The sequence below is a fragment of the Pecten maximus genome, chromosome 2 (genome assembly GCF_902652985.1).
Source record: "Pecten maximus chromosome 2, xPecMax1.1, whole genome shotgun sequence".
NCBI lineage: Eukaryota > Metazoa > Mollusca > Bivalvia > Pectinida > Pectinidae > Pecten > Pecten maximus.
The window spans coordinates 26,981,700-27,006,784 of record NC_047016.1 but is presented as its reverse complement, the minus strand read 5'-3'; the positions used below and the strand labels follow the sequence as shown (position 1 = coordinate 27,006,784).

Below are 25,085 nucleotides of genomic sequence, written 5' to 3'. Positions count from 1 at the left end.
AGGTTGGACCTGAGGTCAGAGTGTAAATGGTGTGTCTTAGACATCATACAAGGTTGGGTCTGAGGTCAAAGTGTAAATGGTGTGTCTTAGACATTAGACAAGGTTGGACCTGAGGTCAGAGTGTAAATGGTGTGTCTTAGACATCATACAAGGTTGGGTCTGAGGTCAAAGTGTAAATGGTGTGTCTTAGACATTAGACAAGGTTGGGTCTGAGGTCAAAGTGTAAATGGTGTGTCTTAGACATTAGACAAGGTTGGACCTGAGGTCAAAGTGTAAATGGTGTGTCTTAGACATCATACAAGGTTGGACCTGAGGTCAGAGTGTAAATGGTGTGTCTTAAGACATCACACAAGGTTGGGTCTGAGGTCAAAGTGTAAATGGTGTGTCTTAGACATTAGACAAGGTTGGGCCTGAGGTCAGAGTGTAAATGGTGTGTCCTAGACATTAGACAAGGTTGGGCCTGAGGTCAAAGTGTAAATGGTGTGTCTTAGACATTAGACAAGGTTGGGCCTGAGGTCAGAGTGTAAATGGTGTGTCTTAGACATTAGACAAGGTTGGGCCTCAGATCAAAGTGTAAATGGTGTCTTAGACATTAGACAAGGTTGGGCCTGAGGTCAGAGTGTAAATGGTGTGTCCTAGACATTAGACAAGGTTGGGCCTCAGATCAAAGTGTAAATGGTGTGTCTTAGACATCATACAAGGTTGGGCCTGAGGTCAAAGTGTAAATGGTGTGTCTTAGACATCATACAAGGTTGGGCCTGAGGTCAAAGTGTAAATGGTGTGTCTTAGACATTAGACAAGGTTTGGCCTGATGTTTCAGCGTAAATGGTGTGTCTTTTAAGGTGCCTTGACCTCAGGCCCAACCTTGTCCAATTTCAAATAAAAGACATCAGAAAAAGTTTGGACTGAGGTTATAATGGAAATGGTATGTCTTAAAGGTAAATTTAGCTAAGGTGCAAAGCATTGGTCTGAGGTCATAGTGTAAATGACATATGTCTTAAATAGAGGTTAAATTCATGACCTAACTGATGATCCTGGAATCTGTGGTGATTTAACCTTACCTTTTTGTAAGCCTTGAAAACGTTACATTTGAACACATTAGTCGGACCGTCTCTAGCTATGTAGCTCCAGATCTTCAGGTCCTGTGAGTCATGTGACACATAGAAGATTCTACAAGGTCAAACAATCAACTACAATATATACATATAAATGTACATTTACAGATTTTCTAAACGTTTCCTTTATATGGAATATTTCTAGGAAAACATTAAGTAAGTTAATATATATAAAATTCAATTAGTTCTGTTAAATGTTTTTCCATCCTATAATTATATTGAGCTGCTACACACTGTTTACACCAATAAAGGACATTTTTGCCAGGAAAAAAAAGATGTTTTGCAATGGTGGAAAAATGAAATTGATATGTGAATTTCACACTGATTAGAGGAGTATTAGAGCATTATAACAACAACTTAAATTACCTGAATATAGGATGATGCATCACTAATATTTTCTCTTCTGTCATTCGTCCACCGAGTGATTTCTGAAAACAGACAATAAATTTAACTGTGGGCATCACTGATTCCACCAATTAAATATTGCAAAACATTAAGTATCATTTATAATCACATGTGAATTCAATACACAGCTATGTCATGGAGATTGCTAAAGTAATTTAGTTAAAATGATGCTGAGATGTAATGCATTCTCAATATACAACCTGTTAATTAGATTGTTTTGTAAGTTAAGTGTTATGAATTCTAGCCACAAATTGTCATTGGTAAATTGAGACACAGAATGTTCTCAAGATGTACCAGGTCACATGAACTTTAATTTTAAATCAACCAGTAACTTGTTTTTTGATCAATTTTAAAACTGTATAGGTCAAGAATGAAAATCAAATAGCCATATTTTCCAAAGAGAAACTTTGTACATGGCCATACAGAAAACATCCTAAATTTCAATACATATGTAAGGTCAATGTCAAAGGTCAAGTAGCTAGAGGTCACAAGTACACATTTTTTTAACACAGTGCTTGATCATGATGTGTATATACCCGAGTGTCATTTGCAAAAGATATGTGACCTGAAATTTCAACATATTATTACAAGAGGCATGGGCCTATACATCTCACCTGACATTAATGTTTTGATAATTCTATATTATCTCTTGGTTAAATCAAAAGAACTTAATTGTTTCTGTGATCTAAAAAGATGACCCTTGGAATAATGGTCAAAGGTATTTCTTTTTGAAAAATCTTCACAATTTCAGATTGATAAAGTAAAATTAAAGATTTTTGATAGGGGGAGGGGGGGGGGGGTACTTTTTATGCAAGGGGGGTAGGCTTTGGTAGGTGTATAAAAAGTATCTGGATGCTTTCTATGCAGGAGGTACATATTATGCATGACACCGGGCATCGTCGCAGGAACATAAAAACTACATATCTTCATTCTAGGCCTTTCAGCTAATTGACAGGAGTCATCTGAAGGTTTTAAGAAATTGACCCCTGAGATGTTGAATATGGGTCAAGGTCATCTATTTTCAGACTTTGTTACAGGACATCCAAGGAACCTTAAACTATGATGTTTCTTGATGGGGCTTTTAGTTAGTTACTGGTTTACCACCTACATGACTTCACCTATTGCTGAATTAAAAAAATGAACTGTCTAGTAGAGCTACCTGTAGGTGATGAGGACCATATTTTACCATACAAAATATCACACAGATAGATACCTGGTGCACCAAGTGTTCCATCAATGCATGAATCATATAGATTATAGGATAAGAAATGCCCTGGGCATTTAGGGAACCTGAAGGTCACAGACAGATGCAAGGGAAAAGTTCCAAACTTCATGCATCTGAATGGGAATAAAAACATATTCCATTATCAGAAAATATTTATTTTTGAACATTGGTTGTTATATGGTTCTGAAAACTGAAACTCGGAGTGGATATAAGTATATGTATAGACTTTGGGTGCTTAAGTACTCTATGTTCATATACAGAAATAATAGGAAATAGGAAGTAGTCGCATACTCTATTAAATACAGTAACATGTTTATCACTTTAAATGAGGAATACTGACAGCATTGTAATTAAATTCTGTTGTACATACGTCACAATAGAGATACATGTTGACAACTCATCAATGGTGAGTCTTTACAGTAATTAATTACAGTAAAATCATAACAGTTTTACAGGTAAAGGTTTTGAAGGTAGACATTAAATTATTAAGGTATATTTTTGTAATATTTGTTTATTAATTGTTCTTATTAAAAGATGAAGTTTTCTTGTTGTTGTTTAGAAATTCCCTTTGTGTCATACTATTATATTATCCTTAGAATTCATTACCATATATAACTGCCTTCATAAAATCCGGGAAAAAATCAGTAATATACTGAGAACAATACTTTATATGTTATGTTCACACTTCCAGCGTCAGGTGCTATCTTATCTATCTCCGTGGAATCTCCACCAGGGACTCGTCCAACTGTATACAGCTGTCCACTGAGAATTCAGTGATAAAACATCACACAAAGGTTGCGTGTGTGTCAAAGGGGAGATAATTTGCATGTCTACTCTCTTCAATAGCTATTGTACCTCAAATTACTCTATGGAAAAATTAAAATACCATTACATAAGAGAGGCAATGAAATCTGCACTGGAGTGCTGGCAGCCTGGTACATAACACTACATCGTGATCACTACAAAGATGTATCACCTGTGATCAAGGATTGTTAACAGGTTAATACATTAACACTCCCTGTAGAGTATATATATATATATATACAACAAAGTTGGTGTGCAATCACTTTTACTATCACACAAATCCTTCTTTCTCAGCAAACACATAGGTGGTCCGTAGTTTTGTGTCGTTTCATGACTATCGACAATCACATTAAACCAGAAACCAAATCTAGATCACTGCCAGAGTCGTTGTTGGGTAACACACAACCTTCATCAGCCGAGTCATGTATATTAAATCTTTGACAAAACATCTTGTTACATCACAACCAATAGCCTGGGTGCAAATTAAGGTTTTACTGAAAAACGTTTGTGTAATTTTTGTTAAATGATTGGATCACTCCTAGATGTTTATGATGAACAAAATGATATTATGTTAATACAATGCTGATTATATTTCAGAAAAAAAAAACAAGAGAAAAACATAATGAAATTGGTATTGATTATGTTAAAAATGCAACATTTTATGTTTTCCTTTTTAAACATGAGCTTTATTAATTGTACACAAATTATCTAACAAAATAAAAAAAGTAAGAGGAAGATCCTGGAAAAATCCCTGCTTGGTAAGAATAGAAGACCACAGAAGGCCTTCAAATGGGAGGACACTATCTAGTTCCTGGAGAAAAAATCCCTGCTTGGAAAGTATGGGAGGAAACTATCTACTTCCTGGAGAAAAAATCCCTGCTTGGTAAGAATAGAAGTGAAGGCCTAAAGTGGGAGGAAATTGTAGTTATTTTCTGGAGAACATCCATGTAGTTGGGCAGATTTTTTTGTTATCAATTGAGGAATCAATGCGACCCTATATAGTCAGCTTGCATGCTATATCCCATGTTTTTTCTAAAAGATATTGACACGCAGACCTTTCATTGTACAAATTGATTGAGCTGAACATACTTTGTACCAGTTATGGTGTAAGTGCTGACAGTTTTTAGAGATCACTGTGATCTGCTGTCATCAATCAAATTTTCTACATGTATCTAATTACAAAGATATAATCATCTATAATACAGATTATATATATGTCATCAGTTGACTTAGGGTGGAAAATTGTGAACCTTGGATATTCATCAATCATTGATGTTCCAGAGATTTCTATCAAAAATCATCAAAATTTAACTACATATTTTCCAATAAGCATAATAAATATTTAGTCTTTTACACCATTAAGTCTCCAAGATCCTGGAGAAAAAAGGTCTTTTGTAAATAATGGACAGCACCAGCCATTATGCAATGCAATGGTTACATCTGTCAAAATCAACATATTTCTACCAGTCTCATGTCTAAATCTACACTAGGAAAATCCAGAAAGTCTGACTCTTTTTTCTTTTCATTACTGATTATTGCTTCATTATATCTGCATTTGAATTTTATTTACCCTTTCCAGAAAAAAGATCAGTCACCAAATATCTAAAGATTCAATTGAATCCAATTTACAACTGACTTTACATGGATAATTAATCATTGGTATTTAAAAAAAAAAATTTGAAACTGTTATAAAAGGAGGAGTATTTTAAGCAACATTTTAGGTAAACATGTACAATGTATACTTCAGTTATATATCACATGTACACTACAGTGAAGAAGCTGTTTTGAGGTATTAGTGAGGTATCTATCAGAATATCCATATGCCTATCAATCCCCTCAGATTTCATGAAACATCACATGCAAACATTTTTGTTCACAATGAATTCAAAAGAATTGAATACACTGAAAAAAGAAGATTTTTTTTGTGACAAAAATGAACAATATCCAGGCTTGGAAAAAAGCTTTTAGTAATTCTGCTTTGTGTTCCTTTATTTGACTCGTTATAGTCGTGCTAAATAGCAGGTACTGTATCATATAAAGGAAGGCAAATGAATCTCAAGCAAGTTCCCAAGATGGCAGCCGTACGTCGCTCGCTTCAAAAATGAAAACCTATCATTTTTTCCTTTTTGACAACCTAATAAATGTTTATTCAATATACCTAATTAGATCTGTCAAACATTGACTTATGGTTGATTTATAAAATTTCATCCCAAATCGAGGGAGTCCTCGTCTCGATTTTAACAAAAAGTACTTTTGCATGACAAATGAAAAATCACCGTTCTGCCATCTTGGATCAAGTTGTACATTTGAAAAAAGTAATCCATGAAAACAGGGGGGTACAACCCCGATAAAGAAACACACCAGTTGGTACATCAAATGTTGAATTACTTGAAATTGGATTCATTTTAAGAAATGACTCATTATTAAATAGATAAATTGTATTGATGCATCAGTAAGTTTTCCGATTAGAATATTTACACAGAGAAAGGACAATGAAAATTTTAGACTTTTTTAGGACAGTCACAGCTCCAAAACAGAGGGCTATTCCCTCAGGTCGACACACACAAACTCAAAACGTTACAGTAAAGTCTGTAACTGGTCAACCATATGTAATTTATTAGCTCAACTGGTCTAAAGGTATATGCCACACCTTGGCATCGGTTGTCCGTCTGTCATTAGTCCGTTATCAGTCCCTACATCAACAGTTTCTTCAAGGGACTTCTTCTTAACCAGAACTGATTGGAATTTAACTTAATTTGACTGGAAGCATCCGTAGGTTGTGGGGATTTAAAAGGGGGACAACTTGTCTACATCGCTATAGATGAAGGTTCAAAATGCTGGTACAAATTACCCTCCTGGGGCTTTGGGGTAAACCCAAAAGGGGGCAATTCAGATATACATTTTGTATTGCTATAAAACTACTTCTCTAACACTATGCACTGGATTACAGCCCATCATGGTGAGTGTCTTTCAACTTATGTAATTAACTTTTCTTTGAATCTCCTTTGGGACCAGAAAGCTACATGTTAGTTGAAGGAAAGTGCTGATTACAATATATGGTAAGACAAGTGGCAGATACCAACATGGAAAAGTTTTTGTCATACAACTTTAGTATATTGAGGTATTTTGCCACAATTACCTAAACATCAAGGTGAACAATATAGGTCCTCTAGACTTCTTATTTTTAGTTTAGCCCTACCCCTGCTCACCCCTACAGGGAGAAGAAACATCTTATTTGGTTTTACCCAGAATTCTGCATTTTATACTAACACTATTTATTTGACCAATGGAGAAGTTACTACATTTACTGCATGTGTTTTGAAAATTGATCTTAAATGGCTTTACAGAAAAATTATGTAGTAAAGGTTACTTAACTGGGATCTATTTAAAAGTATACAATAATTGATTGATGAAGGCAGATTAGGGAACAAATTATGATTCAAATTGGAAAACTAAAGGGAGACAAATCTAAAACAGCAGGAATACAATCTAACCAGGCTTTGAATGTTGATAGATCCTCTACAAATCTATATGATTACAGATGGATTGTCCACTACATGGACTGTCCACTCTCATCAATCCAGCCATTTCTCCGACCATATCAACCCTATTGAATACAACAATTACCAACTACATATTGCTGCCTTCTCCAGCCTCCCTAATGATAAATACCCTGTAGTGGACTTCCACATGACATCCCTTGGAAACCAACCTGTTTCCATGGCTGCAGCTTCTGTGATATTAATAAGAGTAAGTTTATGAATGCAGAGTCTACCAGCTGGGCCTTCTCTCAAAATCCAATCACACACAAAATGTACATTCTTGAGAATATGTCGTCACATAGATCTCACAATATGACACTCATTAATGACATTTTGGAGTCTTTTTCTATTTAAAGGAAATGTATCATTAAGCCTTACAGAAGATCAACTTCACATCAAGATGTCAAAATAATTATTAGAGAATTCAGTATGAAGAGCTACAAATAAAAAATAAATAAAAATTACCTTATAAACACATTTGTAATGCCTGGAGGACAGGCACATGTTACAATGTATTGAAGGTCTTGTTGGGTAGGCCTACATGGGAGATGGCGCTAGGCCATACAAGTACTCCCAACATGTGCCGTGTGAGGAATGGCCATATCCATGGTTTGAAAATACACAGAATGGCTCTAGAAGGAGAAAGGATTTTTAATACCATATCTGGCAGTGATACTGGATACCTTGATAAAATGATGACATGGTAGACATGGAAATCCTACCATGACTGAATTGACTTTTTACACTAATGTTGGTGTTCATTCGCTAGAACACATCAATCATCATATGTTCAAATCATTAAAAGATATGTTGCCATTTTGTATAGCCTAAATTTTGAAGCTAATAAGACGACAGAAACAGTTAACTTTCGAAAAAATTCAGAAGTACCATTTCCTTCACCCAGCAATCAAGCATCAACTTTTCCAATTAAACCAACTTTTATTATAAGAATTTCAAGGTCATAGAGATCAAAGGTTTGAGGTGTTAAAATCCTCAAAATGGTTAAGGGAGATTGTTTATCTATGTTTACATGGAGTTTAGGGAGCTTGTTATCTATATACATGTACACAAGAATTTGAGGGGACTGTTTATGTATGTACACAGAAAGTTGAGGGAGCTTGTTTATCTATGTAAACATTGAGTTTAGGGAGCATGTTTATATCATTGACTGTACACAGGAAGTTGAGGGAGCTTGTGTATCCATGGACACAGGAAGTTGAGGGAGCTTGTGTATCAATGGACACAGGAAGTTGAGAGAGCTTGTGTATCCATGGACACAGGAAGTTGAGGGAGCTTGTGTATCAATGGACACAGGAAGTTGAGGGAGCTTGTGTATCCATGGACACAGGAAGTTGAGAGAGCTTGTGTATCCATGGACACAGGCAATTGAGGGAGATAGTTTATCAATGCAAACAGGAAATTGAGGGAGCTTGTTTATCTATGTAAACAGGAAATTGAGGGAGATTGTTTATCTATGTACACAGGAATCGTTAAGGGAGCTAATTTATCTATGTACACACCAAGTTGAGGGAGCTTGTCTGATAATCTATGTTTATAGGAAGTCCAGGGTGCAGTGTTTAAAAAGTTACTCAATTTTACGCTTGTTTTGAAAAAACAGCACAAACAGGAAGTGTAGATAAATATAATTACCAAAAGTATCAACAATAATTTCTGCCAAATCCAGCAGCAATATTCTACTGGGTTTGGCAATCATGTGTCTCTATATACACCAATCAGAGACTGTAGGTTGCCTGGTAATTAGATTATTGGTGTGAGGAATTACAGTTTGGAGTGTGATTATTTGGAGATCATCTATCCCAAGGTCATAAATCAACCCAGAGGTCAATGACAGAACTTTCTCAAAGTCAAAATGTAGTCCAGAGATCAATCAAGTGTCCCTAGACATTTCATGTGAACAAACAAAAAACCACCATGTTTGAGAGTCAAAAGGTTAATACACTTCGTATTGTATGTACAAGCATTCAAATAAAATGCCTCTCTTTTCTGCTTTTGTCCTTAACAAATTGTTAACCTACAGATATTTCAGTAATTATTGCAACATGCTTTCATTCAAGATATATTACAATTATTTTCCAACTTTTTTTGCTGCCTCTCCCGATATATGGTTCCAATCAAATGTGAATTAATTCCTGTCATTCTTCAAGAAAAAAAGGATTTTAGCTTTCTTTTTTCATTTTTGTTTTTGTTTTTGTTTCTTGTTTTTTTGCAATAATACAGCTATACATAATATATAAATGTTTACCCAATAATGGTCCAGACAAAATTTCATCAAAATTCATTAAGTTGTTCAGGACAAGCAGCAATTTAAATAATTTACCCCGATTTCCCCTATTGGGATCTGCCCCTCCAGTCCCTATTAGGGAGCCATGCACATCTTCTGTAAATCAATTTCCCCTATTTTGCCCCGACCCTCCAGCCCCAAGAAAGCAACAACCTCTGTTTATACAATGTTAGATCTGCTTTGCCCACAAATGCTCCAGACCAAATTTCATCAAAATTCATTCAATCATTCAGGACTCGGTGAGATTTAAATGATTTACCTCGATTTTCCTGCCCCTCCAGCACCACATTTTGTTTATACCACAATAGATCTCCTTTAACCAATAATGCTTCAGACCAAAATTCAATGAATTCAAATAACATAACCTGAGTATGTTTTTTTTTAATTTGAAGTGATATATATCATTTAAATCAGCGATTTAACATTTCCAGACAATATTACAATTATTCTCATGTTGTATTTTAGTATATTTTTTTACATAGATAAAGGTAAACCAATTAAATAGAAAATCTCTTTTTTTTCTGCTGGTTTCCTCAAAAATACCAAGGATAAGTGATTGAAATTTCCATATATACATGTACATAAATTGTATTACAGATAATGTATATATCCTAGCAACACTGAACCATCCCTTTCAGAAGCTGAGACCACTCACTGTGTTGTACCAGGTAATTAAGCGATGTTTAAGGTTTTTTAACATCTTGTTGGATTTGTCTTTTACCTATTTGAGCAGTAACAATTTTTTAACACAATTTTATAATTTCAAATGGGAGTGAAATGAGATAATGCCTGTTCTCCCTGCCAGATTTTATTACCTACAGTGTATTGTGACACGTTGGTCGGTGGGTGTGATAGCTATACTAATGTTAACATTGGCATCTCATAATTTAAGGAATGTCTGGGCTAATGTCTGTAATTTCAAGGCACTACTAATTGGTTAGTGTAAAAGTAGGTGAAAGAAAGCATTTCAATTACATTGATGTTCTCCACAATATTTTGTATCCAAGCAAAGAGCATTGATTTAAAATGACTAGCATCTAAGAAATAGAACAATACATCTATAGATGTATTATCACAGAGTAAAATAAATATGATTTTTTGTTTGTATAAAAGTTGATAAAGCTGACTATACTTTGACAAACAATGTGTTAGGTAATGGCTGTGTTGGTGAATTGTTCCAGCCAATTTGAAGGAATCAGAGTTCTGTCAGATCCAAGTCTGAGCACCAGGGTCAGTGGATATCAGAGAATCTGACCAGTACAGTGACCAGTAAGTGACAAGGGCCAGACGAGGCTGTGACACTTTCCCAATAAGGACATATGACAGGTTTATATGTAGGTTGATCATTAAACCATTATCAGGAACCTTGTCAATGTCGGGTAATAGCTGGGGTTAGCTGGACTGGTGAGCCGTACAGCTTTGTGGCTTTTTTCACCATACCTACATATTTGTGATGAATATCATAGCAACATTCCTATACAAACAATACCAGATTTTGCAATTTTCTATGTTTCAGCTGTAATAAGAATTCTACATCAGTATATAAAAGATAATTGGCCCAGTTTGGTGTGGGGGGACATATATATGTTGTGACACTGCATTGTGAATGTGTTGTAACTGACTAGTGACTGACTTGTGAATATACATGTGATGTGACAAACTGTTGTGAATGTGATGTAACTGTCTTGTGACTGACTTGTGACTGTCTTGTGACTGACTTGTGACTGACTTGTGACTGACTTGTGACTGACTGTTGTGAATATACATGTGATGTGACACTGTTGTGAATGTGATGTGACTGACTTGTGACTGACTTGTGACTGACTGGTGTGAATATACATGTCATGTGACACTGTTGTGAATTTGATGTGACTGACTTGTGACTGACTTGTGACTGACTTGTGAATATACATATGGTGTGACAAACTGTTGTGAATGTGATGTGACTGACTTGTGACTGACTGGTGTGAATATACATATGATGTGACAAACTGTTGTGAATGTGATGTAACTGACTTGTGACTGACTGGTGTGAATATACATATGATGTTACAAGACTTGTGACTTGACTGGTGTGAATATACATGTCATGTGACAAACTGTTGTGAATGTGTTGTGACTTCAGACTTGTGACCGCTGTTGTGACCATGTATTTAAATTGTGTTGTGGTTAAATGAATGTATATACAGTGTATTGTGACTTTGTAGCTGTGTTAATGACTGCCTTGATGTAATATAACACTGGGTTGCGACTAACTCGAGACTCTATAATGTGACAGATGTGTGTGACTCTATGTTGTGATTGACGTGTGACTATGTTGTGACTGTCGTGTGACTCTATGTTGTGACTGACATGTGTCAGTTTTGTGACTGATGTGTGGCTCTATGTTGTGACTGACATGTGACTATGCTGTGACTGACATGTGACTCTATGTTGTGACTGATGTGTGACTATGTTGTGACTGTCATGTGACTCTATGTTGTGACTGACATGTGTCAGTTTTGTGACTGACGTGTGGCTCTAAGTTGTGACTGATGTGTGACTATGTTGTGACTGTCGTGTGACTATGTTGTGACTGACATGTGTCAGTTTTGTGACTTACGTGTGGCTCTAAGTTGTGACTGATGTGTGACTGTTGTGACTGACATGTGACTATGTTGTGACTGATGTGTGATTCTATGTTGTGACTGACATGTGTCAGTTTTGTGACTGATGTGTGGCTCTAATTTGTGACTGATGTGTGACTCTATGTTGTGACTGACATGTGACTATGTTGTGACTGATGTGTGACTCTATGTTGTGACTGACATGTGTCAGTTTTGTGACTGATGTGTGGCTCTAAGTTGTGACTGTCGTGTGACTCTATGTTGTGACTGACGTGTGTCAGTTTTGTGACTGATGTATGGCTCTAAGTTGTGACTGATGTGTGACTCTATGTTGTGACTGACATGTGACTATGTTGTGACTGATGTGTGATTCTATGTTGTGACTGACATGTGTCAGTTTTGTGACTGATGTGTGGCTCTAAGTTGTGACTGATGTGTGACTCTATGTTGTGACTGACATGTGACTATGTTGTGACTGATGTGTGACTATGTTGTGACTGTCGTGTGACTCTTTGTTGTGACTGACATGTGTCAGTTTTGTGACTGATGTATGGCTCTAAGTTGTGACTGATGTGTGACTCTATGTAGTGACTGACATGTGACTATGTTGTGATTGATGTGTGACTCTATGTTGTGACTGACATGTGTCAGTTTTGTGACTGACGTGGGGCTCTAAGTTGTGACTGATGTGTGACTCTATGTTGTGACTGACATGTGACTATGTTGTGATTGACATGTGACTCTATGTTGTGACTGACATATGTCAGTTTTGTGACTGATTTGTGGCACTAAGTTGTGACTGATGTGTGACTATGTTGTGACTGACATGTGACTATGTTGTGACTGATGTGTGATTCTATGTTGTGACTGACATATGTCAGTTTTGTGACTGATGTGTGGCTCTAAGTTGTGACTGATGTGTGACTATGTTGTGACTGACATGTGACTATGTTGTGACTGATGTGTGATTCTATGTTGTGACTGTCGTGTGACTCTATGTTGTGACTGACATGTGTCAGTTTTGTGACGAGTGATCTCTATTGTGACTGATGTGTGACTCTATGTTGTGACTGATGTGTGACTCTATGTTGTGACTGACATGTGTCAGTTTTGTGACTGATGTGGCTCTAAGTTGTGACTGATGTGTGACTCTATGTTGTGACTGACATGTGACTATGTTGTGATTGATGTGTGACTCTATGTTGTGACTGATGTGTGACTCTATGTTGTGACTGACATGTGACTATGTTGTGACTGACATGTGACTATGTTGTGACTGATGTGTGCTTCCATGTTGTGACTGACATGTGTCAGTTTTGTGACTGATGTGTGGCTCTAAGTTGTGACTGATGTGTGACTCTATGTTTGTGAATACTGTGACATGTGTGATTTCTTGTTGTGACTGTCGTGTGACTCTATGTTGATGTTGACTATGTGTGATGACTGTGACCTATGTTGTGACTGATGTTGCAGTTTGTGACTGGTTGCTGTTGTGACTGGGATGTGTCTGTTTGTGACTGACTTGTTGTGACTGTTGTGACTGTGTGTGACTGTTGTGACTGACTGTTGTACTTGTGTATGCGTTGACTTAGTTGGTGACTGTGTTGTGTGACATTGTTTGTGACTTGAATTGTTGTTACCATGTGTGTGACGTGACTGTTGTGACTGTTGTGGTGCATGTTTGTGTGACATGTGTTGTGACTGATGTGGTCATGTGACTGTGTGATTTTGTGACTGATGTGTGACAGTTTTGGTGACTGTGTTGTGACTGTGTTTGACTTGTTTTTGTGACTGTGTGGTGACGTGGTAGGTGTGACTGTTGTTGTGACTGCTGTGTTTGACGTTGTTGTTGACGTGTTGTGAGACTGTGTTGTGACTGTGTGGTGACTGACTGTTGTTACCATTTTGTGATACTGTGTGGTGACTGTGTTGTGACTGTGTGAGTGTGTTGTGACTGTTGTTGGTGGGACTGTGAGTGTGTTGTGAGTGTGTGGTTGACTGTGTTGGTGACTGTTGTGACTGTGTTTGTGACTGTGTTGTGACTGTGTGGTGACTGTGGGTGTGGACTGTGTGTGACTGTGTGGTGACTGGTTGGTGACTGTTGTGTGACTGTGTTGTCGTGTGGGACTGTGTGGTACTGTTGTGATGTGTGGTGACGTGTGGTGACTGTTGTGACTGTGTTGGACTGTGTGTGACTGTGTGTGTGAGTGGTGGTGACTGGGTGTTTGTGACTGTGTGGTGACTGTGTTGTGACTGTGTGGGACTGTGTGTGTGACTGTGTTGTGACTGTGTACGGTGGACGTGTGACTGTGTGTGACTGTGGGTTACTGTTGTGATGTGTGTGACGTTGGCTGTGTGACTGTTGTGACTGTGTTGTTACTGTGTGTGACTGTTGGATTTGCTGTGTGGTTTACTGTGTGGTGTTGTGACTGTGTGGTGACTGTGTGGTGACTGTGTGTGACTCTATGTTGTGACTGTTGTGACTGTGTTGTGACTGTGTGGTGACTGTGTTGTGACTGTGTTGTGACTGTTGGTGACTGTGTGGTGACTGTGTGGTGACTGTGTTGTGACTGTGTGGTGACTGTGTGGTGACTGTGTGGTGACTGTGTGGTGACTGTGTGGTGACTGTGTTGTGACTGTTGTGACTGTGGGGTGACTGTGTGGTGACTGTGTGGTGACTGTGTGGTGACTGTGTGGTGACTGTGTGGTGACTGTGTGGTGACTGTGTTGTGACTGTGTTGTGACTGTGTGGTGACTGTGTGGTGACTGTGTGGTGACTGTGTGGTGACTGTGTGGTGACTGTGTGGTGACTGTGTGGTGACTGTGTTGTGACTGTGTGGTGACTGTGTGGTGACTGTTGTGACTGTGTTGTGACTGTGTGGTGACTGTGTGGTGACTGTGTGGTGACTGTTGTGACTGTGTGGTGACTGTGTGGTGACTGTGTGGTGACTGTGTGGTGACTGTGTGGTGACTGTGTGGTGACTGTGTGGTGACTGTGGGGTGACTGTGTGGTGACTGTGTGGTGACTGTGTTGTGACTGTGTGGTGACTGTGTTGTGACTGTTGGTGACTGTGTTGTGACTGTGTGGTGACTGTGTTTGGCTGTGTGGTGACTGTGTTGTGACTGTGTGACTGTGTGGTGACTGTGTTGTGACTGTGTGGTGACTGTGTCGTGACTGTGTTGTGACTGTGTGGTGACTGTGTTGTGACTGTGTTGTGACTGTGTTGTGACTGTGTGGTTACTGTGTTGTGACTGTGTGGTGACTGTGTGGTGACTGTGTGGTGACTGTGTTGTGACTGTTGTGACTGTGTGGTGACTGTGTGGTGACTGCGTGGTGACTGTGTGGTGACTGTGTGGTGACTGTGTGGTGACTGTTGTGACCCTGTGGTGACTGTTGTGACTGTGTGGTGACTGTGTGGTGACTGTGTGGTGACTGTGTTGTGACTGTGTGGTGACTGTGTTGTGACTGTTGTGACTGTGTTGTGACTGTGTGGTGACTGTGTTGTGACTGTGTTGTGACTGTGTTGTGACTGTGTGGTGACTGTGTTGTGACTGTGTTGTGACTGTGTGGTGACTGTGTTGTGACTGTGTTGTGACTGTGTGGTGACTGTGTTGTGACTGTGTTGTGACTGTGTTGTGACTGTGTTGTGACTGTGTGGTGACTGTGTGGTGACTGTGTTGTGACTGTGTTGTGACTGTGTGGTGACTGTGTTGTGACTGTTGTGACTGTGTGGTTACTGTTGTGACTGTGTGGTTACTGTGTTGTGACTGTGTGGTGACTGTTGTGACTGTGTTGTGACTGTGTTGTGACTGTGTGGTGACTGTGTGGTGACTGTGTTGTGACTGTGTGGTGACTGTGTGGTGACTGTGTGGTGACTGTGTGGTGACTGTGTTGTGACTGTGTTGTGATTGTGTGGTGACTGTGTGGTGACTGTGTGGTGACAGTTGTGAGTTTGTTGTGACTGTGTGGTAACTGTGTGGTGACGACTGTGTGGTGACTGTGTTGTGACTGTGTGGTGACTGTGTGGTGACTGTGTTGTGACTGTGTGGTGACTGTGTTGTCACGACTGTGTTGTGATTGTGTTGTCACGATTGTGTGGTGACTGTGTGGTGACTGTGTTGTGACTGTGTTGTGACTGTGTGGTGACTGTGTGGTGACTGTTGTGACTGTGTTGTCACGACTGTGTTGTGATTGTGTGGCGACTGTGTTGCGACTGTGTGGTGCCTGTGTGGTGACTGTGTGGTGACTGTGTTGTGACTGTGTGGTGACTGTGTGGTGACTGTGTGGTGACTGTGTGGTGACTGTTTGGTGACTGTGTGGTGACTGTGTTGTGACTGTTTGGTTACTGTGTTGTGACTGTGTGGTGACTGTTGTGAGTGTGTTGTGACTGTGTGGTGACTGTGTGGTGACTGTGTGGTGACTGTTGTGACTGTGTGGTGACTGTGTGGTGACTGTGTGGTGACTGTGTTGTGACTGTGTTGTGATTGTGTGGTGACTGTGTGGCGACTGTGTTGTGACTGTGTGGTGACTGTGTTGTGACTGTGTTGTGACTGTGTGGTGACTGTGTGGTGACTGTGTGGTGACTGTGTGGTGACTGTTGTGACTGTGTGGTGACTGTGTGGTGACTGTGTGGTGACTGTGTGGTGACTGTGTTGTGACTGTGTGGTGACTGTTGTGACTGTGTGGTGACTGTGTGGTGACTGTGTGGTGACTGTGTGGTGACTGTTGTGACTGTGTTGTGACTGTGTTGTGACTGTGTGGTGACTGTGTGGTGACTGTGTTGTGACTGTGTGGTGACTGTGTGGTGACTGTGTGGGGACTGTGTGGTGACTGTGTGGTGACTGTGTGGTGACTGTGTGGGGACTGTGTGGTGACTGTGTGGTTACTGTGTGGTGACTGTGTGGTGACTGTGTGGTGACTGTGTTGTGATTGTGTGGTGACTGTGTGGTGACTGTGTGGTGACTGTGTGGCGACTGTGTTGTGACTGTTGTGACTGTGTGGTGACTGTGTGGTGACTGTGTTGTGACTGTTGTGACTGTGTGGTGACTGTGTGGTGACTGTGTGGCGACTGTGTTGTGACTGTTGTGACTGTGTGGTGACTGTGTGGTGACTGTGTGGTTACTGTGTGGTTACTGTGTGGTGACTGTGTGGTGACTGTGTGGTGACTGTGTGGTGACTGTGTGGTGACTGTTGTGACTGTGTGGTGACTGTGTGGTAACTGTTGTGACTGTTGTGACTGTGTGGCGACTGTGTGGCGACTGTGTGGTTACTGTGTGGTGACTGTGTGGTGACTGTGTGGTGACTGTGTGGTGACTGTGTTGTGACTGTGTGGTGACTGTGTGGCGACTGTGTGGTTACTGTGTGGTGACTGTGTGGTGACTGTGTGGTGACTGTTGTGACTGTGTGGTGACTGTTGTGACTGTGTGGTGACTGTTGTGATTGTGTGGTGACTGTGTGGTTACTGTGTGGTTACTGTGTGGTGACTGTGTTGTGACTGTGTGGTGACTGTTGTGACTGTGTGGTGACTGTGTGGTGACTGTGTGGTGACTGTGTGGTGACTGTGTGGTTACTGTGTGGTGACTGTGTGGCGACTGTGTGGTGACTGTGTGGTGACTGTGTGGTTACTGTGTGGTTACTGTGTGGTGACTGTGTGGTGACTGTGTGGTGACTGTGTGGTGACTGTGTGGTTACTGTGTGGTGACTGTGTGGTGACTGTGTTGTGAACAATATGTACAGCTGTATCATAAATTAGAATTGTCAGTAAGAAAGGAAGTAAAAAATAAACATGTTTATCCATTTATATTGTAATTACATTCCAGTAACCTGAAGTTTGGCGAGATGTAGACTGCAGACAGAACTTGTAAGGTTACTATGGGGACAAAGGCTTTTTGTTAAAGAACATTTAAATCTGTTATTATTTATATTTCTAACCAAAACATGATTTCCAGAAATCTCAAGAAAATCAAAGAATCGGTTTAGAATTGAAATGGCGACGTGCTGCCTGGAAAGGCGTGACAAATGATTGGTCGTAGCTGAAGCTATAGAATTCTATAGAAAATGCCATTACTGTTTAAATCCTCAAAACACATCATTTTGGTACTTGAGACATATTGTCATTGCAAAAATTCTCTGAAGATGAATTTCTATAGTGAATCTGGTTTATTGATTTTTATTATGTCACAGAATTTCTTTTACTTATATTTTAACAGTAAGTGATTCAGGATGTTTTTTTTATGTATTATACTCACATATGTACTCAAATTATATCCTTATCCTAACCAGCTGGGGCCCACAGGGCCTGTACCACTCACCTGGATACATGATATAATACTAAAATCTTTTGACATTTACCTATAATCAGTAGTGTAGAAGTTAATGTCTTATTTACTACCTGGTGATGTTCGGTTGTAGGGATTAAATATCCTATACCTAGCATCATGTACACCTATAGGATCAAATAATAAGGAGGTGCTATATGTCAAGGACATAAAGATTCTGTTGCATGAGTTGGCCATTTTTATATGGAATTTGTAAAAGATCCAACCAATATCAATACAAAAATTCAGGAACTAAAATCATAGATGGCTGCTTGGCAACCATAGCTTCTTTTGAACAATTCAAAAGTTAAAAGTTTGATTCAGTACTTTTTCAGCATTATACCATTGCAATATAATTATTTGGGATTATCAAAATCCAAGATGGCCACCTACTACCTATTTTGTTATTTTAACTATAGTTTCAAAATTGCACATGCACAATAGTCACCATGAAAAGCCTACATATGTTTGAGAAATGTCCTGTGTACATTATGAGAAACAGAAATATGCCATTTACTTATGTCAAAATCCAAAACGACTGTGAGTATCAGCCATTTTCTTTTTCCCTGATCAGTTGATAATTGTAAACATGCACAACTAGGAACAAAGGGACAGAGGGTGATATGTACAATCAAGTTAATCTCATAAACAGTAATAACAATAATTGTTTACATGTGTACAGATGGATGACCAAGTCAGCTAGACCATAGAAGTGTGATTCTTACAGGTGAGTGATTCCTCCGATGGTGGGTTTATAAACTTCCCTGGTTGAAATGACTATGATAATTTGTATTTTGCAGTATTTGTTGGATTATTTTTACATTTCTGAACCTCGCACATTGACAGTTATCATAAGTTTTCATTAAGTGCATCTATCTGGTTTTGGAATTGTAGCCAAAAACTGAGTGTTCTTCTGAATAGGCATGATAGTGTTAAGGTACAATTAAAATGGATTGGATTCCAAGTACCATTCACAAACTGTTAAAGTTCTCCTTCATCCTCATCACACAACTCTTGCAACATTTTTATCATTTTTTTTTTTAACAGATTTTGATTTAAACCTTCCCACAAATTAAAACAAATTTTCAAATGCAAAGCCATCGACAGCTAAGTGATAAAATCAAATCAATGCTCCCTTCTCCTACGCTCACAATAACAGAAGGCTTCCACACATTATTGATATCACTACAGTAGCTTTCAATGTGCATGTCTGCCCCAGCTAGATGTCCACAGAACTTTTGTCAAACCTGTTAGTTCGGAAATCCGATTGACTGATATGGTGATGGAAACAAAGGTTAACTCTTGGCGAGTTAGTGAGAGAGAGATCTCCTTTTTACTTCACACTCTTCACATTTTCCTGTCTTGAGGGAAATCAAGGGCGTGTAAGTCTAAATCATTTCTGTATCAATACTTTGGTGTAGTCGGTCAGTTTTGTTCTGCAGTGAGGTTTTCAGCCATCATCAGCTTACCATCCCAAAGTTTGATCAATAGTGATTTAGGTAAAGGGACATAGCGATGTACCTTGTCATTTACCAGTAGTGTGATGACACCATCAATACCGCTCACACAGTACAATCTAAGGTCTTAAATTTTACTTCTGAGATAGAAGCTATAGTTAAGATCCCGAAAGATTACACTCATTTTGATCATTATTTTAAATAGACAGTGCACATTTATATTTTAACTATGAGAAAAATGTACAGATGATTATTACTTTGTCTAACTGAAATCCTTTTTAATGAATAAAATTAGGTCTAGGAGGCCACAACTGCTCACAATTACAGTTGGCTATTTATGAATACATGTAATGACAAAATTACTGTTTTGCGTTTTTGATCTATGTAAGTGATACTTCATAAAATGGTGTATTTCTAATAGTAGTGATATTGTTCACTGATGTAATTGGTGAATCATAATGTAGGCTTTGCCTTGATACATATTGTCAGCAATGAAAGATACCAGTATTGTGTTACTGAAAATGATCCCTATTTCAGTATTTGTGTTTTTGATAAATCACTCATAACCATGCACCAAGAAACCATTATAGCAACGAGAATGGGTGTCGTTGATCCTGTGTAGTAAAACTTACAACGCTACTGCTACTTCAGTTCAAAGCTATATACAAGATACAAGAATCATTGGAATACTTAAGAAAATTAATTTTAAAGGTTTTTTTTAACATATTTCACCCAGTGACCTTAAATTTGATAGCCCTCCATTCCAGGTACCTACTTGTCAAATATCACTATTGCTAAAATCTCTTATTACTTGAGAAACAAGATTCCAAAAGAGACTTTGAACTGTTTGACCCTTGTGTCCTTGAACTTTCTTAAAGAACCTGCTAGAAAAATATAGTCCTCTGTTAGTCTTATATATAAGAAACCCAGAGAGCCTGTGTCGCTTACCTGGTTGGATTTGACCAAATGTCAAGGGTTAATGCTAAATTCATTAATTGCTCCATTTGTTGATGTCAAACAATGCTATATATGGTTACAGGTAGGGGATCTCAACAGTTTTCAAAATATATAACAAGAAACCAAGTCCCTAGGGGTGAAGAAAGACACCTGCAGGGCCTATTTTTACATCATAATTGTATTTTTACCCTTGGTGCCCAGCAATGCTATGTATAATTATGGGGTGGGCATCTCAAGGGTTTAAAAATACAACCAAAAAACTAAGTCCCTAGGGGTGGGGATGGAACGTATGATTATGGGGTGGGGATCAAAACGGTTTCAAAAATACAAGTAGCGATTTAAAGGACTATGCCTAATTTTCCCCTAATGGGCTTCGCCCCTGTGACCCCAGGGGGTCAGGTGAGCTAATAATGAAAAGAATATTCTCAAGGAATTTTACCTACATTGTACCTGGTATTTGACTCCTGTTACTTTGAAAATAGGTCTAGGTCAATTATGTGAGGAAACTTTATAACACTGTCCTAGACAACCCACTGGCAAATAAACAATGTATTATATTACAAGGCTTCTGGATCTTATGAAGCTTGTGAAGATCCTCAAGTATTGTGACTTACCTTGCGTTTGTTGCGTAGAGTTATTTTCACACCATCAGTTGAAATGTTCAAGTACACTTTCTTCTTCTTTATCGCTTTGGCCTTGAATTCATACTGAAACAGAACACATATAACAAGTACAATTTTGGTATCCATACAACCCTTGGTATCAGTACAACCCTTGGTATATCAGTAGAACCCTTGGTATATCAGTACAACCCTTGGTATCAGTACAACCCTTGGTATCAGTACAACCCTTGGTATATCAGTACAACCCTTGGTATCAGTACAACCCTTGGTATCAGTACAACCCTTGGTATCAGTACAACCCTTGGTATCAGTACAACCCTTGGTATATCAGTACAACCCTTGGTATCAGTACAACCCTTGGTATCAGTACAACCCTTGGTATCAGTACAACCCTTGGTATCAGTACAACCCTTGGTATCAGTACAACCCTTGGTATATCAGTACAACCCTTGGTATCAGTACAACTCTTGGTATATCAGTACAACCCTTGGTATATCAGTACAACCCTTGGTATCAGTACAACCATTGATATATCAGTACAACCCTTGGTATCAGTACAACCCTTGGTATCAGTACAACCCTTGGTATCCGTACAACCCTTGGTATATCAGTACAACCCTTGGTATCAGAACAACCCTTGGTATCAGTACAACCCTTGGTATCCGTACAACCCTTGGTATATCAGTACAACCCTTGGTATCAGTACAACCCTTGGTATCTGTACAACCCTTGGTATATCAGTACAACCCTTGGTATCAGAACAATCCTTGGTATCAGTACAACCCTTGGTATCCGTACAACCCTTGGTATCAGTACAACCCTTGGTATCAGAACAATCCTTGGTATCAGAACAACCCTTGGTATCAGTACAACCCTTGGTATATCAGTACAACCCTTGGTATCAGTACAACCCTTGGTATATCAGTACAACCCTTGGTATCCGTACAACCCTTGGTATCAGTACAACCCTTGGTATCCGTACAACCCTTGGTATATCAGTACAACCCTTGGTATCAGAACAACCCTTGGTATCAGTACAACCCTTGGTATCAGTACAACTCTTGGTATCAGTACAACCCTTGGTATATCAGTACAACCCTTGGTATCAGTACAACCCTTGGTATCAGTACAACCCTTGGTATATCAGTACAACCCTTGGTATCAGTACAACCCTTGGTATCAGTACAACCCTTGGAATATCAGTACAACTCTTGGTATCAGTACAACCCTTGGTATCCGTACAACCCTTGGTATATCAGTACAACCCTTGGTATATCAGTACAACCCTTGGTATATCAGAACAACCCTTGGTATCAGTACAACCCTTGGTATCAGTACAACCCTTGGTATCAGTACAACCCTTGGTATCCGTACTACCCTTGGTATATCAGTACAACCCTTGGTATATCAGTACAACCCTTGGTATATCAGTACAACCCTTGGTATATCAGTACAACCATTGATATCAGTACAACCCTTGGTATCAGTACAACCCTTGGTATCCGTACAACCCTTAGCCTTTGAAGTACTCATTAAAATGTGTTTTCATTTGTAGAGAAAAAAACATTTTTCTTTCAGAAAACTCTGGATATTGACATTGTTGTAATGGTAAAACATGGTGGAAAGAACAGATAGCAATTGATGTCATTTAAAACAAATTTAATCATTTATATGTTTTGAAGTGTGGAGTTTGTGGTAACTAATCTGTTTTGTTCCAATAGCAACTGTAGGTTACATGCTTACTAATTGAAATATGGTCCAACCAAAATACAATGAACAGCAAGCAAGCTTAAGGTGTACCAAAGGTGACATCAACATGTCCGTGTAAGTCTGATAGAACACATTCTCAGTATTGTCTAAGGAAGGGTGTGGCTAGTGCTTTGTCTCAGTTAAAGTCACGAAAACTTTGATGCTCCAGACTAATTAAAGAGATTGATACAGCATATAGGCTTACCAGTCCTCAATAGTGCCATGACACTTACAAAACATTAAATCCCTGACATCTAAACTGTTGCAAGACCACTTGAATTTATTTTCATCAAAAGTTTAATAAGCGCAAAATCCAATGTTGATTTTGATACAACTTTTTTGTTCTTATTTTTAATTGTTTCTATAAAAGAACACTTTATTTTTGTTGTGATTAATTTTTTTTTTTTTTTTCTTTTCACTTTCTTTATTTTTCCAAGTTCACATATATAAACACATTGCTACAAGAAACAAAACATGGCTATTTGATTAATTCTTACTTCTGCTTACATACATACTTTTACTGTCTAGTACAAAATATATTTTCAATCTTACTTAATATTATTAATTATTAACTAGATCCAGTGCTGTGCTGATAGAAATCCATCTTTCTCTTATTCGGTTCGCCTTTGTTAGGGAATAAAATATCACACTTTGTTTTTCAATTTGTTTATAGTACATAAAAATTGACCGGATCCCTTCAATAGATGGGATAATATTTTTACATCTGCAGGAATAAATATACTTTTTCACAAGTAAAATACAAAAATTAATAACATCAAATTGAGAGTCATTATTACAACCTAACAGGACTGAAGTACAATTCATATCAAACAATATATTTAAATTAGTTATAAATCTATTTTTTATGAATTCCCATAGAACACGAACATAAGGGCATTCCCAGAAAAGGTGTTCAATTGTTTCTCTATTAGCCATACAAAAAGTACATAGTTCCCTTTCAACAATTTTCATTTTCATTAATCTAGAATTTGTATAAATAATTCTATGAAGCAACCTAAATTGAAAAGTCCTTATGTTTGTATCATCTGACAACAAAAAAACTGACTTAAATATCAGTTTCCAATCTTCCAAATTAAATACAGTTCCTAACTTTCTATTCCATTTTTCTACGACTTTGTTTGGAAATTCCTGCTGTTCACCGATAAGAAGATTATAACAAGAGGCCCATGGGGCCTGTATCGCTCACCTGGTTGGATTAGACCAAATGTCGAAATAATGTTCATATTCAATTTGTTTTATTTGTAAAACTCTAACAATGCTAAATATGGTTATAGTGTGGGGATCCCAACTGCTTTAAAGATTAATGAAGTCCAGATTCTTTAAGGTCTGAAAGACCTCAAGAATTGTTTATAGAACATGCATTCATCACTTTATGACTAGTAGCGATTTAAAGGAATTACCTCTATTTCACCTATTGGGCCCCGCCCCTTTGGCCCTTCGGGGGTCAGAGTCACCATTTATGCAAAATCTGTTCCCCTGTTTCTGACCAAATTGGTTTCAAATCCATTCATAACTTGATGACTAGTAGCGATTCAAAGGAATTACCTCTATTTCCCCCACTGGGCCCCGCCTTTTTGGCCCCTTTAGGGTCAGAGTCATCGTTTATGCAAAATCTGTTCCCCTTCCCCCCCAAGGATGTTTCGGACCAAATTGGGTTCAAATCCATTCATAACTTTATGACTAGTAGTAGCAATTTAAAGGAATTACTTCTATTTCCCTTATTGGGCCCCACCCATTTGGCCCCTCCGGGGGTCAGAGCCACCATTTATGCAAAATCTGTTCCCCTTCCCCCAAGGATGTTTCTGACCAAATTGGGTTCAAATCCATTCATAACTTTATGACTAGTAGCGATTTAGAGGAATTACTTCTATTTCCCATATTTGGCCCCGCCCTTTTGGCCCCTTTAGGGTCAGAGTCACCGTTTATGCAAAATCTGTTCCCCTACCCCCAAGGATGTTTCT

General features: G+C 38.5%; 1 protein-coding gene across 1 annotated transcript in view; it reads right to left on the bottom strand.

The window, feature by feature from the left end:
- The window catches only part of LOC117342297 (carboxyl-terminal PDZ ligand of neuronal nitric oxide synthase protein-like), a 121,951-nt gene that overhangs the window by 61,871 nt on the left and 34,995 nt on the right, over positions 1-25,085 (bottom strand). Inside the window, exons 3-5 of the mRNA XM_033904398.1 lie at positions 21,346-21,438; positions 1,482-1,543; positions 1,062-1,170 (exon numbers count right to left, since the gene is read on the bottom strand). Of these exons, the coding sequence (XP_033760289.1) occupies positions 1,062-1,170; positions 1,482-1,543; positions 21,346-21,438 (264 nt within the window). The remainder of the gene's footprint in view (positions 1-1,061; positions 1,171-1,481; positions 1,544-21,345; positions 21,439-25,085) is intronic.